The sequence below is a fragment of the Cydia pomonella genome, chromosome 5, assembly GCF_033807575.1.
Source record: "Cydia pomonella isolate Wapato2018A chromosome 5, ilCydPomo1, whole genome shotgun sequence".
Classification (NCBI taxonomy): domain Eukaryota; kingdom Metazoa; phylum Arthropoda; class Insecta; order Lepidoptera; family Tortricidae; genus Cydia; species Cydia pomonella.
This window is the reverse complement of record NC_084707.1, coordinates 26,477,902-26,498,136: the sequence shown is the minus strand read 5'-3', so window position 1 is coordinate 26,498,136 and position 20,235 is coordinate 26,477,902. Positions and strand designations below refer to the sequence as shown.

Below are 20,235 nucleotides of genomic sequence, written 5' to 3'. Positions count from 1 at the left end.
TGGGGCAGAATCGGTCAATCATCTTACCACCAGGCGGGCCGTATGGTTGTTTGCCACCGACGTGGTATTAAAAAAATCATCTTTATTATAATATCGTCATGTGGTACCCCGCCCGAAAAAAAAAACTAAGGCACTAAATAGCACAATTAAAATGATGAATTTGTGCATTAATCAAAACAATATTATTACTGCTCTTCCGCTGACGCTCCTCTTTTACTCGTATAGATATCTTAGCTTAGTAGTCTGTTGTCTAAGCGAGCACATTTTATTAACAATAGCAGGCATTTTAGTTCACTTTTATTTTTGGGCATGTACCTACTGCGACCCATGCTACGGATGGAATGGAAGACTTAGAGAAAAATCTTAATAACAAAACTTTATTTCAATATTTTACAGAAGAAGCTTATTATACTGATTAAACACAAAAGAGCTATGATCCCTTCATGTACTTTTGAGAAAGTGACGCAGATATTATTTTCTCTGTTAGTCTTGACTCTGTGCTATCTATTGACGGAAGCATGTTAAGGGCTGATCTGATGTCTTCAGCTGCTGTAAGTGTAGGTACCTACTCTTCGGAAGATAATACTGCACTGTACAAGGCTCTTTCTAGACGATATTATACAGAACTTGCACTGCAGCACAGCAATCACTGGATGAAGGTCTACTTTAGCACGATGGCATGATCACCGTTCTTCAAGAAGTCGTGGGACTCCAATAACTATCCACGTCGAGCAAGTTTAAGACCCACGAGCCAAATTTATATGAACATTTGAACGCAACATGCGAATCTCTCGCAATATCTGCGTGTGGATTGAATCCGGCGCCCGCGTGGCTTTAGTCGATGGTGCGGAAGCTGGCCAGCGTGGGGTAGGTCTTGAGGCGGAGCAACTCCAGCTCGGTCTGCAGCAGCACGATGTCCGAGTGGTAGTGCTGCACTTCGCGGATCAGCTGACTGCGCTGCACCAGCATTTCCATTCTGTAAGCAACAACTGAATCGCATGACCATGCTTCAAGCTATATGTCCATATTTTTTACACGTCGCTATTTGCCATTTCCATCCGTTATTTGCCATTTGGCTACGGAACCATAATAAAATATAGCGTGTAATGTTGTTGTTGAAATTTATTTACATAATTAAGTTATTATTTACTAATCGTTTTTAAAATGGACACAGCCGTATGCATCGATCAGGTATATACTCCTCCAAAGTATACGAAATACCTACTGTTTCGTCCCTTAACCTTCTGCAAAAATGATTCGTCGAAGACATCGCACAAAAATTTAATTACATTCATTACATTTGTTAGTGTGTTTTTATGACTTTTTCAGAATATTACGGACAATTTTGCAAAACTGCGACAGCAAATTACGTCAAATTATATTGTTAATTATTCATCATTAAATAAGCTTTTAAACGATGTTATAATAAAAGAAATACCCACAACTCTTTTTATCAATAAAAACCTTTGTGACAGAACTTATGACCTGACTAAGTATAAGTTCGTGTAACAACAGGTAAATTTACCTCTTCTTGAGTATGCGACGCGTGCGGATGGGCTCCAGCGGGTCTTCGTTGAGCCGCTTCTCCGAGACTTGTGCGTTCAGTGTGGTGATCATGGTCACTTGTTTGTTTGACTTCGCTTCGATTGCGTTGATTTTCACCTAAAAGCAATTCACTAAATAAATCTAATACTGGTCCAAGGGTGACTTGCAAAATAGTCTTGTGGAAAATGTGGGAGTCTTCCGGTCTGATAACCAGCCTTTTCCTGAACGTTATGCTGAAATTACGCCTTTTCCAGTGAAGGAAGTCCGGACCGGAGGAACACTTTTCGGGCGCCTTTCAAAACTATGCAGAGAGCATTCGGTATGAAAAGGCCAACATTCGCCTCAAAGTTGTAAGCCTTTATAATAAATATGACTGGCAGTCTCATACGAAGATGATACAATTGTTGGCAACTCACTTGCAATTCCTTGACACGTTGTACCTATCTGCATCTCGAGCGCCCTGTTTACGGCCTGCTTCTCCGCCTCCATCTCCTTCTCGAGCCGCACGTAGAATATACGAGCAGGAGCTCGTCCGTGTAGCCCAACTCCTTGTTCTATACTACCGGCAGTCTCATAAGGAGATGTAGGAATGCACCTGCAGTTCCTTGACACGTTGTATCTGCATCCCGAGCACCTTGTTGACGGCCTGATTCTCCGCCTCCTTTTCCTTTTTGAGCCGCGTAGTCCTGCTCGTCGGTGTGGCCCAGTTGCTTGTTCTATACGACCGGCAGTTTCATACGGAGATTTAGTTATGTTGGAAATGCACCTGCAGTTCCTCGACACGTTGTATCTGCATCTCGAGCACCCTGTTGACGGCCTGCTTCTCCGCCTCCATCTCCTTCTCGAGCCGCAAGTAGTCTTGCTCGTCCGTGTAGCCCAGCTCTTTGTTTTTTAGGTACAGCTGGAGCTCTTTCGGAATCTGGAACATATAAAGTCATTGTAAACAGACAACCGTAAAAAAATCGTGCCTAAATTAATAAGTGGCCACTTTGAGTAAGAACGTAGTGAATTGATGCAAAGCAAAGGGTTTACTAGACGAAATACCTTGAGCCTGCGGTAGGAGGCCAGCTCCTGCTCCATGTGGCGCAGCTTCATCTTCATCTGTGCGTGCTCCCACTCCTTGGCGAGGATTCCCTTCCTAAACTCCATCTGTTTGCGCATCATGCGTAGCTTCAACTCGCCCACTGCCTACAATCACAAGACTTATACGGGATCTATATTTTCCGTCACACCGTGCATAAAGCTCAGAAGTTGTCCTACTCGAGGAAACAAAAAAATCTTATTTAAAGATCGGTAGGGGAAGAGTGGTATGTAAAAAGGTCTCTGATCCGTTACCCAGAGAGACTCTGTATTGCCACAAACAAATAACTATTTAGAAACACCGGAAAAAATCAACTTGCTATTTTTAAACCAGGCCCTTTTTTTCCTACCACTTTTACTTAATTTCCTGTATTGACTCATACGAGTAGTATACCAAATCATCGTCCATACCTACATACTAAAAGAGAATTCGTACCTATATTTATTGTCAGTCAGAAGTAAAAGATATAAATTAATTTCGCGTTTTTTCTTAATGAGTACCAGAATAACTTCATTGATTTTCTCGATGTCCTCGCGCGGGATGAGCGTGGCGTCGTGGTAGTCCTCCATGTGGCCCGTCGTGGGGATCTCCACCTGCCCCGCCGGCAGCACGAACTGACAACAAATACTTACTGAGAGTAATCAACTCGCCTCCCATCGAAGTGGATATTAAGTAGCTATAGAATTTTAGTGATCGCAATAGATACGAAATATTTAAGTATAATAAGCTACGCTGTTTTACCGTAACTGTGCAGGGCGCGTAGCCAACGTGCCAATCGATAACGCTCCGTAGCGAACGAAATGCAACTGTTACTGTCGCACTAATATGAAAGAGTGATAGAGAGAGATGACTACGCTAGCCATCAAGGAGCGTTAACGATTGGCACGTTGGCTACGCAGTCAGTACTACCGTCTTAAATTTGTTAAATATTAAAAAGTGGCGCCATCTAATAGCCAAAGGTATAGCAGCATTGTTTCGAGCGATGGTGCCATAAACTTTAGGTAGTGCCCGGTAAGATGGTGCCACTTTTTGTTATTTAACAAATTGAACACTTATCAGTGAAAGAATAAGGATCAAAGTCAATGGTTTTCTAAAAGTTTTAATTAAGTATGTGACGAAAGATAGCAGTAAATTTACGTCGCTTCAAAGTTTTCTTTGACAATACACCTTTATTTCAAATTCTCTTTGTTAGTACTAGCACCAAAACGAAAGGGTTGAGTATAGTTTTCCTGGTTCTTACTTACTGACACTTGTATAAGTATCTAAGCACTAACAGCAACACACAGCAAAAAAGTGACAATTGATCGGCGTTATGTCTTTGAAACATACATATTTTATAAGGTTCATGAATGATCAGTGAACAGTGATGTGGACGTTGGTACCTGTACGACCCTATTCCTGGCGATGTGCTCGGCTTCCTCGCGTTGCTCGGTGATGAGGTCTTGGGTTTTGATCAGGAAGTTCTTGCGAGCAAGGATCGACTTGGTCCAAATGGCGTTGGAATTGTCCACGTATGCCATTTCCTGGCCTACAGCTCGCATCTGAAAATACAGCGAACTGTTAATTGTTACAAAAGACAGACGATATGTGTATTTGCACAGCTAATTAACTGTCAAGGAACTAGAGTTCTTTAGTATTTCTTTCGTCTGTCTGCTTCTCAGGGGTGCCAACCCAGGGAGCTCTCTCTTCACTGAGCTAAGTACTTGGTACTCTATGCACCAAGGTACGTTTTGACACTATGAATGTCGTTTGAAATCAGCATTTTTATGGTGACCTTTTTAATGGTGGTGGTCACAATCGACCCTGATATTTATTAGGATTAGACATGAGTTTTCGATGTAAATGAAGAAAATCCTACAAAGCAGGATACCATCACAGCTCTATCCTTACCCGTATCTCGTTTTCAATCTTGACCCGCCGAAGCTTGACCATGGTTGCCCACAGCCCTTCGTCCATCACAGGCGGCATGTTGCTTATCTGATCCAGCACTTCAACCCTATTTTATTCGATAAAATCATCATCTCATTTTAAGAAAGTAACATTGACGTGGGATTTTAGGTGGAACATGGGTGCCAAATGCGAGTATGATGGTTAACCTTATAACCTCAAAGTGGCATATCAACATCGATATCGGCACCAACCAAGCCGTTGTCTACTTTTTAACAAAGGGCATTGATCATTGAAAGATTAGAAAGTACCATGACAACGGCTGGGAATTGACGCTGATGCCACTGTACTGTCAATTGGCGTGATGAATTGATGACACATTTTTAAATCCCCTTTGATATTGTCGGTACACTTGTATTGATTCTGAAAAACACAATATTTCAGCTATACTCAAAAATTTTAACATAGATAATTGTTTTTTTTAACTACTTTAAACCTCGCGCGAAAACGTGTCACGTCCGTTTGTGACGTCACGGTTTACTTGGTGGTAGGTTGGTAGATATTGTTTACACGAGTACTTTACATACTTAAGGGCCCTCCACCCTCATGCGCGAATCGAGGCGCGAAGCCGCGAACGCGAGTGTGGATGGCCCTCGCGTCGATTACGCAGATTGTTCACGCCTTCGCGCCTTATTACCCGTTTTTTGTCGGTATTTGGCGCGCGTCAAAGGAGACGCGAAGCGCGAACTTGCAAGACTCCACACTCGCAACCGCTTCGCGTCGCAATTCGCTCACAAGTCGGTTAATCTGTTAAACTGTCATAACCTTCTATGGCGGCTACTTATTGGGTGCGAACTTGCTCAACCAGAACAGGTGGCGCAACCGAAAACTGCGTCGTCAAAATGATATTTATATTTTAAGATTTTTATTATTGTATGTATGTTTAGTCTGTAAGGTATGTATATATGGGCCATAGTTGCCTGAACATAAATGATATTTAATTTATATATTTTTTTTAATCAATTTGACAGTTCTCAGGTTGAATCAGTGCCTTGCCGCAAACTAAATCCGATCAGCTGACGCTTCGGCGCCATCTTGCCGCGAACCAAACTGCGAAATCGCCGTGAAGTTGTGCCAGTGTGGAGACTACGTCAACGTCGCGGTATGTTCGCTCCGCGAAGTCGCGCCGCGATTCACGCGCATAGTCTGGAGGGGGCTTTACATTTACGATTTTTCTCTTGAACCTGAATGATATTGTTAATTCAGCATTATATATGAATATTAGCGATGATAAATACATTATAAAAATGAATCACAATAACTCATTTTATACAAAACTCTCACACGGTTGCAATTTAAGATTAATTATTTAGATACATGTAAATTTTGAGTGAAAATACCGAGCCCCGGTTTTACTTTTTTCTATTTACGACAGCCAACATAGCAATGAGTGATAGTCCATTCAGCCAAGTAATTAAAAATTTTTTTAGTGAAATATCGTATTATTTGGCATTTTCATTATTCTTTGGTCGTATACGATAGCATATTACGAGGGTGGATTGAAAAATTTGCGGCCTGGCCAATTAAAAAAAAAAAACTTTTTCTTTTTTTGCCGCCATTTTGAACTGTCATTATTCAACTGTCTTCCCGCGAAATTTCAATTGGCGTCTATATTTAAAAGCAATTTTACGGCATATTTAAAGTTACGTTTCGGTAGATATCGTGAAAATGGAGAAATTAGAGCAACGTGCTGTTTTTTTTTTTTTTTTTTTTATGGAGTATAGGCAGGCGTTTGACCACGATCACACCTGATGGTAAGTGATGATGCGGTCTACGGTGGAGCACGCTTACCTATGAGATACCTATTTACTCTAGCCTTGAAGAGATTCAGATTGTACTCATACGGAAACACAGACTCGGGCAGGGCATTCCACTCCTTGGCAGTTCGCATAAGGAATGTTGAAGCGAAACGCTTCGTGCGTATTTGTGGAATACCTACCATGAAGCGATGCCGAAGTGCCGATTGTCTGGTAGTCCGATGGTGAAATGGGGACGGAGGAATAAGGTTGTGCAATTCCTCAGCACACTCCGAAATGTATCCTATAAAAGATCGTTAGGCTGGCAACCTTGCGACGATGCTCCAGACTTTGAAGTCGAGCATTCGTCAAATCGTCGTCATTAATAATTCTCTTGGCTCTCCTCTCGACTGACTCGAGCGCCTCAAGCTGGTATTTGGCTGAACCATCCCACAGATGTGAACAGTATTCCACACACGATCGGACTTGTGCTTGGTAAAGGTCGAGCAGCTGCCTAGGTGTAAAATACTGCCTCACCTTGTTGAGGATGCCCAGCTTTTTTGCTGCTAACTGTGCTTTCGACTCGATGTGCGGGCCGAAGTTGAGTTTCGAAGTTAGCGAGATTCCGAGAAGCTCAAGATGGTCGGTTATCGGAAGGGATACATTTCGGAAAGTAGGAGTCAGATGGAATGGACTCCGTTTAGCGGAGATAAGACACGCCTGAGTCTTACTAGCATTGAACGAGACCAAATTGGCTTCACCCCAATCGGACACTGCCTTCAGTGACACGTTCATGCGTTCGACCATAGCCTCTCTGAGTGACTGTATTTGGGCTCCACTAGCTCGTGAATTGGGTATGTAGCTTTCAACAACCGTAGTGTCATCTGCATATCCGAACGTACCTGGTTTCAGCAGGTCGTTTATGTGGAGCAGGAAAAGGGTCGCTGAAAGCACGGACCCTTGAGGGACTCCGGCATTGATTGCCAATTGATCGGACGAGCAGCCATTAATGACAACCCGAATCGATCGATCCCTCAGAAAGTCTGATACCCAGTCACAAAGACTAGGGGGTAGACCGAAGGACGGTAGCTTGCTAATAAGGCCCTCGTGCCAGACCCTGTCGAAAGCCTTCGATATATCTAGAGAGACAGCTAAAGCCTCTCCATTCTTCTCGATGGCCTCACTCCAGATGTGCGTGGCATACGCTAAAAGATCTCCGGTAGACCGGCCTCGGCGGAACCCGTACTGCCGGTCACTGAGCAGGTCGTTCGCTTCTAGGTATGCCAGGAGTCGATTATTAAGTACACGTTCCATACTCTTACAGAGTATGAAAGTGACCAAAATCGGTCTATAGTTGGCAGGGTCAGCCCGGCTACCTTTTTTCGGTACTGGTTGCACATTAGCAAGCTTCCAAGATTTCGGAACCTGACCGGTAGCCATTGAGAGACGGAAGAGGCGCGTCAATATGGGACATAGCTCAGGTGCACAGGTTTTAAGTACTATGGCTGAAATACCGTCAGGACCACTTGCTTTGTTCACGTCCAGGTTTTGCAACACTTTGCGAATGCTGTGATTAAATACCTGCATAAAAAAGGATTGACACCGAAGCAAATTTATGATGATATGCAAAGTACATTAGGGCAATCCTGTCCATCATATACGATGGTGAAAAAATGGCCAGCTGAATTCAAGCGTGGACGAGATAGTATCGCAGATGACCCTCGCCCCGGGACGCCAACAACGGTGACTAACACGGACATTGTGGCAATTATATGCGAAATGATAATGAAAAGCCGGCGCTTAAAGGTGCGGGAAATAGCTGACATCGTAGGCATCTCTTATGAAAGAACTCAAAATATTATAGTCAACGAATTAGGTTTTTCCAAGGTGTCGGCGAGATGGGTCCCGAGGCTTCTTTCAGTGGAACAAAAAATCGCTCGCAGTACTAATTCACGTGAATGTCTAGACCTGTATGAAGACTTTTTGGACAGATTTGTAACTGTGGACGAGACGTGGGTCCACCACTAACACCAGAGACCAACCAGCAATCGAAGCAGTGGGATCATCCTGGATCTCCGCCTCCCAAAAAAGCCAAAGCAATTTTCTCTTATCTCGAGGAAAGCTTCTTTAAAAGTGGTGTAATGGCTCTGGAATCCAGATGGAACAAGTGCATTCAACTCGACGGGGACTATGTAGAAAAATAAAAATAAATTAAAAAACCTCTGTTTGGCAGCGTCCCTGAGCGAGCGTGTTCGGGGCAGTACCAACACTCTCCTGAAGGTGATTGCTGAGAGGATGGACAGCCCTATCCTTTTTCACTGGATGTCTCTGCATGCCATTCCCAATTGCAATTATACTTTCTACTAACACACTTAGCCGTAAGTCATTACTAACATAATATGGATGTTTTTGTCCGAAATAAATGCTTTCATTTCATTTTAATATTCAGGCCGCGAATTTTTCAATCCACCCTCGTACTGTATCGATTGATGTATTTATTTACTAATAAGTTTTGTTTTCATAGTTCAGTTTATAATAAATATTACTTAATTAGGTCATAAGTTCTGTCACAAAGGTTTTGACTTATAAAACGTAACACAAAGCTGTTAATAAAAAAAGTTTGCCATGATTTTATAGCTTCTTTTATACAAATCAAAACGTAATATAATTAGTTTAACATTTAGATCGCGTCTTTATTTACTACTTGTTTACTTTCGGATTTTCGTACAAAACTTTGTTTACGGAAAATTTATGAAAACACTTCAGTCTTGCAAAACGGTTTGCGTTTCAAAATGCGTTTTTCTCAGAGACCGTTGTACGTAGAAAGCTGAAATTTGGAACAGTTATAGCAATTACCACTAGGTACTAACATTGTAAATAAGTTAAAAGCCCTTAGGTATTTATTATTTTATCTGAAAGTGAACGTACCCTTTGAAAAAGTCAAAGCAGTCGGGATGCAGGCGCGCGGGCCGCACGCCGGCGAGCACCGCATGCGCCAGCCCGTACAGCACCACCGGCGTCATTGTCGCTCGCATGTGCCATTTTGGTCGTTTTCTGCAATCGGTCAAGTTAGTCTACTATAGAATTGTGACTTTTCCTGAAGTTTCTCAAAAAATCAGACTGTGAAATAGAATTGTAACTCAATTAAAGATACCTAATTAGACCATCGGGCATAACCGAACGACTACGGGAAGACAATGTGTCAGCTATATTTAAGCGCGTTCTCTATCAGTGAGTAAGTAAATATTTTGAGTATTGAGTATTCTTCGAATCCTTAAATAATCAGACGGTAGTAATGATGAATAGTATTATGTACCTAATGTACCTATGAGATATGAACTCATACATTACATACTCGTACTATTCATCTATAGCTTAACTAACTTGAAGAACTTGTAGCACTGATCGACAATGATGGGCGAGAGATCCGCGAAGTGGTTCTTGAAGGAGCGCTCGAGGTACTTGTCCTTCTGCGCCAGCGCGTCGTACGCCGCCTGCACTTCCGTGCCCTGTTCCTGAATCTGCTGCAGCTGCTCCATTAATGACTCCTCTTCGGCCGAGGACTTAGCTATCTCCGCTCTGGAAAATGTATACGAAATTAGTGACTTTCCAGCTCAAAAAGAGGACAGGTCTATGTATTTTTAACCGAGATCTACCTTAAATGCTCTATTTTCTCGGCCATTTCCACACGATCCAGGTTGGCTCGGCGGAGTCGCATCAGGTTGAGGTTCTCTTGTCCGATAACAGAATCTACTTTGAGCTTCAGCAACCATGTATCTTTCACCTAAAAGATAATATTGTATATGCCAATTTTATCTTGAGACAACTTTTTGTTTTAGTTCAGTATTAAAACGAATCCAATTAAGTATTATCTGGATTTATTATTAGCCATGCCCACGCCTGGCTGCACGCTCTGACCTTGGCGTTGAACTTGACGACGCCCTCATTGAGCACTTGGCTGAGCTTGGCGTACTCGGCGTGCAGCATCTTGCGGTACTTGTCTCGTTCCTCGTTGCGGAACGCCACCTTGGCTTCGTATTCGAACACAACGCGTAAGTCGTCTTCGTTGAAAATGCTCTGGATCTTTGTCCAACTGCGTATCATTATGTCAATCAATAAATCCAATCTAGATCTGAAAACAATTAATACTAGAATCCGTGTCAGCAAGCTGCAAGTCTGCAGCGATGAAATAAGTGGGGGTGAACATAATTTTGTAGTAATTATAACTGTTGCTGGGTGCATACAATTTTATATAATTAGTATATCAATCAATCAATCAAGCATTTATTTCTGAGAATAATCATAATCATAATCATAATAATCATAATAATTTATTTATAAAACCAATTTATACGTCATTAATAAATAATTTAGTAATAGTACCTATAGTAATTTACCAAAAATACATGGTACTTATGATAGTTATTACAATAAAATAACAAAAACAGTATAATTATTGCGCTTTATACGCAATGAATTCGTCGTAGCTGTAAAAGGATTGCTCGATAAGCCACTGCTTTAAGCGAAATTTAAAGCTGCCCAAGCTTGGAGCATCAAGTATGTTTTTTGGCAACTTATTGTAGACAGTGGGACCCATGACGTGAGTGAGTTTAGATGACTTGGTCAACTTCCGGCTAATACCCACAATTTTATCTGCGTTCCGCGTTTCGTACAAGCTTAACATTCTAAATGTTTTAAATGACGCCAGATGCACTCTCACATATACGGCCACTTGCAGAATGACTATTGCCGGTAGGGCGTCCTCCCGGGAAATACCGGTTCTCGATTTCCCGGGAAATCCCGGGATTTATTTGGAATCCAAAGAACCGGTACTGAGCACCGAGTCCCGGTTCTCCCGGTTCCCGCCATAACATCAAATAAACATTTATATTATCAGTAAAATTAACGCACCGGCAAGTTCGGCAGCGTCGTATATATATGCAATCGATTGCGAACATCTCTAGGTGACCGTACCATAGACGCCATTAGTTTTCTTCGGACATATTATCAAGAAAAGAGATGCAAATAAAAGTATTGGACTAAGTAAGTAAGTAAGTAAGTAAATATTCTTTATTGCACCAACAATAAGTACTAAAAATAAGTACAAGAGTAGTAGAGTAGTATAAGTACTAGATTTAGTTAGACTGATTTATACATATCATCTTAAGTTGACATTTAATTGAAGTAATCATTAGCGTCTTGTCAAACAAATTCGACATATTTACATAACTAGTCAGATTTTGATTTTGAACTTGTAGGTGTAATTTTGCAAAAGTTTATTATTTTGTAAGATTCAAATGTTAGATAATGACCTGAAATACCTGATTATAATTTGTTAATGTTACGTTTAAGTTTCCGTAATATTGATTACTTTTTACTCAGCGTTTAATAAATGTTATATACACAAGACTTAAACTACAATGTTTATGTATAAAACTATAAATCACATTCTTGTGTCTAATTGTTAGTGATCTCCAGTTCCATCCGTTCTTAAGCCAATGATTAGATTAGGTATTTGATAAGTTCTTTATGTTAAATTATTTATTTGTGAGGTGATTATATTTTTGTTAAAGAAAAGAACTGTATTTGTTTTAAGTGTGTTGATTATTATATTACTGCAATGTTACAATTATCTTAAGTTAATCACATTTAAATAGAAAAAATATTGAACTATTATAATTAGACTGATTTATATTATTTAAGCTCACATTTAAAATTAAAATAATGATTAGCGTTACTTCAAGTAAATTCGACGACGACATCTTACATAAATAGTCAGGTTGAGATATTAAAAATTGTATAACTTTGCACAATTTTTTTTTATTTTTATATGCAATATTATGATAGAAGCGCTGGTGGCCTAGCGGTAAGAGCGTGCGACTTGCAATCCGGAGGTCGCGGGTTCAAACCCCGGCTCGTACCAATGAGTTTTTCGGAATTTATGTACGAAATATCATTTGATATTTACCAGTCGCTTTTCGGTGAAGGAAAACATCGTGAGGAAACCGGACTAATCCCAACAAGGCCTAGTTTATCCTCTGGGTTGGAAGGTCAGATGGCAATCGCTTTCGTAAAAACTAGTGCCTACGCCACATCTTGGGATTAGTTGTCAAGCGGACCCCAGGCTCCCATTAGCCGTGGCAAAATGCCGGGACAACGCGAGGAAGAAGAGATATACAATATTATGATAATTGATAATAATGTTTAAAATATTATGGTGTTTGTAAGTATTACTTACTACACATGATTCATAACATTACGGTTATGATCAATGACACTGTTAACTGATTAATCAATTAAGACTGATTAAAGTAACTATAAAGACTGATTTCAGTGTATTATTCCTAAAACTGTTTTTTATTTTATAAAAAATTCTTAATTATTCCTACGATTCCTTTTCATTAGTATTAAAGTTAGTTGCAAGATTCACAGTTAAATGATGTCAAACAAAATATATAAAAATAATTCAGCTCAGCATAAAGAACCGGGAGAACCGGGAATCCCGGTACCGGCTCCGACCCGGTACCGGGAAATGAAAAACTAGGAAACCGGTCCCGGGACTGCACGCCCTAATTGCCGGCAGTGTTAATATGCCTAGCTTAATAAAAAGAGGCTTAGCACGGGTATCGTGTGGAACTCGAGCGATGATCCTCACTGCGCGTTTTTGGAGGCGGAACACCCGCTCCCACTCTGCACAGCGACCCCAGAGCTCAGCGCCATACTGCAGCAGTGAGTGCACCGTGGCGAAGTAGCAGGTGCGCGCCGCCTCCGCAGACACCGACCTCGCAACCCGGCTCAGTGCGAAGCACGCGCTCCCCAATTTCCCACAAAGTCTGTCTACGTGCTGATTCCATGCCAGGCACGTGTCTATCTCAAACCCTAAGAAGGTTGTGTTGCTGGCTTGTTCAAGCACCTCATCGCCTACCCTGACAGTGAGCGGTCTTGTCGGACGGCCAGCGAGATTGAAAACAAGGTAATGAGTTTTCTTCAGGTTCAAGGATAGCCCGTTCACATCGAACCACTCGGCCAGCTGTGCAGTAGTTTGGTTCAGTTTTTCCTCAATACTTTCGATGCTCGGTGCAGAGACAATTGCGGCGACGTCGTCAGCATACATCAGAACCTCGGCAGTATCTATAGACTCTGGCAGGTCATTTAAGAGCAGTGAAAAAAGCAGGTTGGAGACCGATGCAAGGGCGGATCCACCGTTGTGGGCACGATGGGCATGCCCACAACCCTAATAGGGTGCCCTATTGATTCGCCTGGTAAAATTACGCTGATTTTCGTTTCGCAGACGCTTTGGCAGAGGACTGTTTGGCAGAATTTCATTACGCACAGTAGACAGTTGGCAACTCGGCATAACATTGATAAGCAGATTTACTTTTCGTAGGATAATCGTTTAGTAACCGTCACAATTATCCGAGAATCCCTTGGTCGAAACACGATAGAGTGATTTTTAGTATTAATCAGAAATTCGAGCATGTTAATATTAGCTGATACTTATTTACAAGAAAAAGAAGAGGCCATTGTTTTTTGCTTAAGGAGTCTTAGAAACCTGAAACATTTACAAATATTAGTACAAATTTCTAAAAATAATACCAGCTTTTAATTTTCAGGTGTAGGAGTTTTTTAGCGTAGTTATCTATCTAAACGGTTCCATGGACTGCAATAAATTGCTTGCGATTTCGGATACATTACTTTATACGCCGATAATATGTATGTAGTACCGCAATTGCTAAACTAACTAAACTGTTATTATTTAACTGTCACTTTATACGAAATTAAATTAAAAAAAAATGTTACTTGAGTAAAATTTGTTTAATCGGACAGATTACTCTGCCAAATGAAATTCTTAGGTTACTAATGGATTACCAAGTTTTTTGCTAAATAAGAAAGTAAGGAATAACGAAAAAAAATAACACCAATTCAAAGACCCAAAAGTTTATGCTTGATTCTCATTTTCCAAAGAATCTATCGCAAAAACATACACGCCAAATAATCATTTACATGAGATTTTTTTTGAAAAACAATGTTTAGACATTTACGTATTTCAAAAATTGTTTGTCACCATTCCTCGAACTATTTAGTTGCTAAAGAGTGTAGCCGTGTTTTGATAGAAAAGCGGCCTTTCCACGAAATGTTTACAGCATTTTTTTATTAGCCCCTATAGAGCCCTCATGTTTCAGCTTCCTATCTCTGTTTTTTTTCTGGGATATAAATTTATAAAACTTTTTATAAATATAAAAAACCCGCACTGGCTAATGCGATTTACTTAAACTTTTGGTACGGTAATCTCTATGTAGATACTCTAATATTCTATAAATGATATATTATTTTTATTAAAAAATTATTATTATTTATCGTATGGCATTTTTACTGGATTTAAGTTAGATATTAATCTAGAGATTGATGTTTGCACTCTTCAGATACTCGATGGCCCTTTCACTAAGGTTCGCGAGGTCTTCAATCCGTCCCTTGAATTTGGTGAGAGGGCATTCCAGAACAATGTGTTCGACCGTCTGCTCAGGGTCACCACACACACACTGAGGGGAGTCATAATAATAAATAAATAAAATTAAAAAATCATAATAAAAATAGACTGAACATGTTTGATAAACTAAAAATTGTTAAATATTTTTAAACCAAGTGAAACATTTTGGTCTAATGAATGTTGTTTAATTATTATTAGGAAAATGGTAATTTGTTAAATTGAAATCTGTCAAACAAGTATATAGGGAAAATTTTATTGAAAAATGTACAGTTGAAAAAAAATGTTTGAAAATGAAATTTGGTTATTTTTTTTGTAAAATAATTAATATTATAATTTAACGGTATGTGAACCTAGACTAGACTCTCCCAAACGTTAGTCGACTAAAAGTCACATCTAGGTACGAATAAATCCCTCTGCAAAACGATGTTCGGCGAAACGTTGTCTGCGAATCGATAATCTACAAAAAAATAGGTTGGGGAATCATTAGGTACCCCCTGATAGTCTTGTGACGTAACACTTTCACGGTCTATTGAGATGGATAGGCTGATGATCGTTCATGAACGATGACCATCATGACTCATGAGCATACGTCGGGGTTTTCGGTGCGGGAATGTTTTCTTGTATTTATAACTTTGTCTATTGTAAAATAATTACCAAACTATGAATTAAAAATAGAAGGTAGGCTTCAAATGCGCTTAGAAATATTAAAATAGTATTGGTTATTATTGTTTTAACCTGTTTTTTGGCTAGTGTAAAACATTCCCGCACCGAAAACCCCGAGGTATGCTCATGAGTCATGATTGTTCATGAGTGAGTTCTTACTCCGACTCGCACTTGGCCGATTTTCGGGTGGCTATGACCACAACCTTTTTTGAGGGCTGGATCCGCGCCTGGACCGATGACCCCTGTGCTACGCCCATAGAGGCCCCCAGAGGGTCTGACTTCACCCTTCCTCCATCACCTACTACTATCTGAAACCTGTTGCGCAGCATACTCTCAAACAGTGACAGCGGCGCGCCGTTTATCCCATAATGGCGCAGCTTTTCTGTAATCACGCCATGATCTGCTACGTCAAAGGCCTTTGACAGGTCGCAGCACAAGACTGCAACCTGCTGCTTTCTCTCCTTTGCGACCATGATACATTTTAACAACTCACGCGTCAAAGATGTCGTTGACTGGCCCTCTCTATATGCAAACTGCTTCTCAGACAGGGCACCCGTAGCAGCTAAAAAGGTCGAGAGGCGACTGCTGAGACCCTTCTCTAGAACTTTCGCTATTGCTGGGATTATAGAGACAGGTCTATAGGCATCCATGTCTACCCTTTTCCCTTTACCTTTAAAAAGTGGCGCAACCTTGCTGATTTTAAGTGGAGAGGGGTATCGACCCTCTTTAATACACATGTTGAAAAGTTTCGCCAAGCACGTTGCAAATAACCCTGGGACCATCCTCAACAGTAACATGTTGACGCCATACACATCCTTGGATGGCTTAGGCGGGATTCGTGACGTTATTATTTGGTAGACCTCGTCTGTGCTGAATGTACCAAGTCGCAGAGAGCGGTTCGCGGCGGGGCGCGCAGCGCAAAGCTTGCCCACGGCGCGCACGACGTCTGCGCAAGGTGCGCCGCACGCCGCTGCCGCACCTAGAAACCTTGCATTCATGGCGTTCAGCGCGTCTTTTTTTGACAAAAATTTAGTTCCGTCCTTATTCAGTATCGCGTCGGTTACGTCGAGTGTCAAGCTATTATGCTTACCCCGCTCTTTGTTTACTATATTCCACAGAGCCTTCGATTTGTTCTTATGTGCAGAGATTATGTTATTATAATAATTAGACTTCTCACGCAGTACCAACCTATCGTAATGAATCTTCATGTCAAGTATTAATTCCATGATAATATTGTCATTAGAATACCTATCGCTAATTTTTAAAATGTCAAATAATAAAGATTTGTACATTTTTACATCCTGAGTTATCCAGGAACAATCCTGCTTTTTACATGAATTTATTTTTTTAAGTGGAAAACATATATCATATTTATTAATTATTATGTTTATAATAGAATTTGCCAGATTTGTAGCATATAGGTTTTTTGCCAGTATATTGTCCCAATCAACACTTTCGATGGCCGCAGCGAAGTTGGCTTGGTTATTTAGAGAAAAGCTCCTAGCAACTACAGAAGTACTGTCTAATTCGCCTTTGTTTCTCACTCGCACCTCGGCTTTGAAAGCATAATGATCGCTTAAATTTGTGACGACTGGTGAAACACTCACGGACCCCGCAGCTAAATTGGAATATAGGTGGTCTAGACAAGTTGACGTGGTTTTTGTAACACGAGTTGGAAAGTCAACTTCATTCACCATGCCATGGGTAGCCAACATATCTGACCATCTTTTTTGATCCGCGTTACTATCACCTAGACAATTGATATTAAAATCGCCCACGATTAGGCAGCTTACGTTCAAATCAGTAGTCTTATCGAGCAACCGACTAAAACACTCAAGAAAATCACCTACGCTTACTAAGTTAGTCCTATAAATGCATATTATCGTAATATTAAAATCAACTAAGTCAATGGCAGATATTTCGCAACATCTTTCTGTTGCAAACTTCACTAGCTCGGTATTTTCTACGCACTTTATTGTTTCTCGAACGAATAAACAAGAGCCGCCGTGTACTGAATTGGTTCTGCAATAACATGACACTAACTTGTACCCGTCGATAGTAACACATTTTAGTTTCCCTATCGGCAGCCAGTGTTCAGTGATCGCGAGGATGTCACACCTTAATTCGCCCTGCAGGAGTACTTCTAGACGGAGTGTTTTATTTTCTAGCGCAGCTATATTCTGGTGGCATACTGTCAAATTATTCATCCGATGCGGTTTAGCACTGGAATGCGGCGCGACTCGTAGCTGGCGAGGGAGTGCGCTCGCGCAGGACGGCCGAGGCGGCAATGGTGGGAGTGTCGGTGGGTTGCGTGCCGCGCGCCCCGCCAGTTCCCCTCCGAAACCATTCCGCGATCTTCACACCGTGGGGCCACAAAGTCGGCGTGTATATTTGCGAAGCTACACATTCCGGAAAACCAATTACAAAGGCAGCGTGTTTTTCAGTTTTAATCGTTCTTTTTTCGACTATTAACTCAGTAGATTTTACACGCTCTAATAAATAATTAAGCACGCTTTCTTTGGTGGTCTCAGGTCTGAAAGACCAGGCCTGGACGTACATTTGCCGTTCAATTGCTTGAAGATTGTCGTCTATTTTTCCAGTGCCCGTCAGTATTGGTTTCGACTTAGATCGTTTGCGGCTCACTGTTTTCCATTCAGCCGTATGGTACAATGTTGGTTAGTAGAGGGTGTTAGGTGAGCATATTCTGCTGGCATGCATCGGCGTAGAAATATTCAGGTTAGTACAATACTTAGTCTATACAAAACAAATATACAATATAATTATAATTTAAAAAAATCAGAAATAGGGACCGTGCGCGTTGGAGTGTCTGCCATCTTGTGGCCTGAATCGTAACCATAAACGTGTACATTTACACGTCACGTGTTTTCTTGTGCATATTAAGTGCTGCCATCTTGTGGGCTACATCGGAACAATAAACATCACATTTACTGCCTCCTGGCTCCTGTGCTGCCTCCTACAGTTCATGCACGCTCCCTATAGAATAATAACATTTGTCAAGCAACCATATACCTAAACTTTTTCCTCTGGAATTGACGTGTAGGCACGATTTTAAAGTCATCTGGCAGTTTATTGCTCACTTAAGTCTTTGCTTACGGCGGTGGAGTCGTTGATCGGGTTGTTGAGGGAGGCGATGGCTGAGATACGCGTCATATTACTCGTGAACGGGTGCTGTTTGTGGAGACTGGTCTGTTTAAGCTAACTTTATCTTTGAGTATAATTACAGTGAGACACCTTATTCGGTTCTCGTGTTTCTTTTATCCTAATGAATGTTTTAATTATACGGAATTTTGACTCTTAGAGACTCTATACATCTCTGAGGATAATTTGATAAAAATAATTTAGTTCTGACAATTAGATATATTTACACCTTTGAATAATATAATTTTTTTTGTACTGTTTTGTGTTTTATTATTATTATTTTAGTTTTTTTTTTTGTAATTCGACATATGTAAATTCCATGTTGACGTGTAAAAGTGCCCTTGTGTTTGCTGAATAAATGTTGAAATTGAAGTTATTAAATAATTTTATAGCCATAAACTCGCTTGAGTTGGCAACTTTGAGGCAGGGTTGCGGTTGCGGCAGGTTGAAAAAGCTGTAGTGGATTCCTGTTAGGTCTTTTGCTTATGAATTACCTACTACATCATGAAGTGGAAAGAGCTGTGGATTATTCTTTACAAATATTGTCTGTTCCAATATGTACTGACAGGCAAGTTGGTTTACAATGGGCGAGATATTCACTTCCATGTATAGCCCTGACGCACTCTTTTTGGGTAACAAATGCCCTTTGAATATCTGTGCTGTTGCCCCAAACGATAAGCACATAATATAAAATTGAAGCGACATTACCATGATATGCAGACAGTGGAGCCCCTTTCGACACTATATATCTAAGCCGTCGTAATGAATGCAAACACGAATCTATTTAACCTAGAGCAAACACCTTCAACATGTGCTTTGCAATATAATATAATTACTTTTTACATGTATTATAGTTTGGTACACCGTTTTTTGGAATAATGAAATATATCGCATACTTTTTTATTAACTTGTCAACGATGCATAATGTTAATATTATTGATATAAATGGTCATAGGGTATATTTATACATATTTCGTCTAATGCACATTGCTATAATTATCACATGCTTACTATAAAACATAATATAAGTTATACTGTTCACTTTTACTACAATAGTCCCAATGCCTGCTGCGACCGGTTCATGGGTGTCTATTGTTGGGCCTGTGAACGGGTTCCAGCAGGCGTTCTACATGACATTAAAGCTCTCCAAGGGCCTCTACGTGTTGGATCTATATCCCCACGCAAGCCTATCAAAATACCGGGATTTATAGGCCCGTGAAATCCAAGGAGATACAATAATAATAATATTCATTATTGTGCACAACGAAAACATGATTAAATACAGCAATTAACATAAAAAACTAAGCAACAACAGGCGGTCTTATCGCTAAAAAGCGATCTCTTCCAGACAACCTACAAAACAAACAAAATAAAAACAAAGACAAAATATTACGTTAAATGAAAATATTATATTAGGTACTAAAAGCATTATATAATGGGTCTTTATACTAGATATAAATTATATTTAAATAGGCATTATTTCCATTAAGATTTATAATAAAAAAATATTCCAAAAACAACGTATAATAAAAATTACCTTATGCCTTTTAATGTTATACCATGTGGCCTTATAGCAAGTGTATGATAGTTTATGATTATATTAAACAGTACACACC

General features: G+C 40.4%; 1 protein-coding gene across 1 annotated transcript in view; it reads right to left on the bottom strand.

Moving 5' to 3' along the window:
- Nucleotides 1–356: 356 nt before the first annotated feature.
- Nucleotides 357–20,235, bottom strand: part of LOC133518164 (cilia- and flagella-associated protein 43) — a 56,534-nt gene continuing 36,655 nt past the window's right edge. The window contains 12 exon segments of the mRNA XM_061851762.1: nucleotides 357–976; nucleotides 1,526–1,662; nucleotides 2,312–2,464; nucleotides 2,590–2,733; nucleotides 3,127–3,240; nucleotides 4,009–4,167; nucleotides 4,517–4,622; nucleotides 9,238–9,363; nucleotides 9,694–9,888; nucleotides 9,966–10,093; nucleotides 10,228–10,380; nucleotides 10,382–10,402. Coding sequence (XP_061707746.1) covers nucleotides 835–976; nucleotides 1,526–1,662; nucleotides 2,312–2,464; nucleotides 2,590–2,733; nucleotides 3,127–3,240; nucleotides 4,009–4,167; nucleotides 4,517–4,622; nucleotides 9,238–9,363; nucleotides 9,694–9,888; nucleotides 9,966–10,093; nucleotides 10,228–10,380; nucleotides 10,382–10,402 — 1,578 coding nt within the window. The 3' untranslated portion in view covers nucleotides 357–834.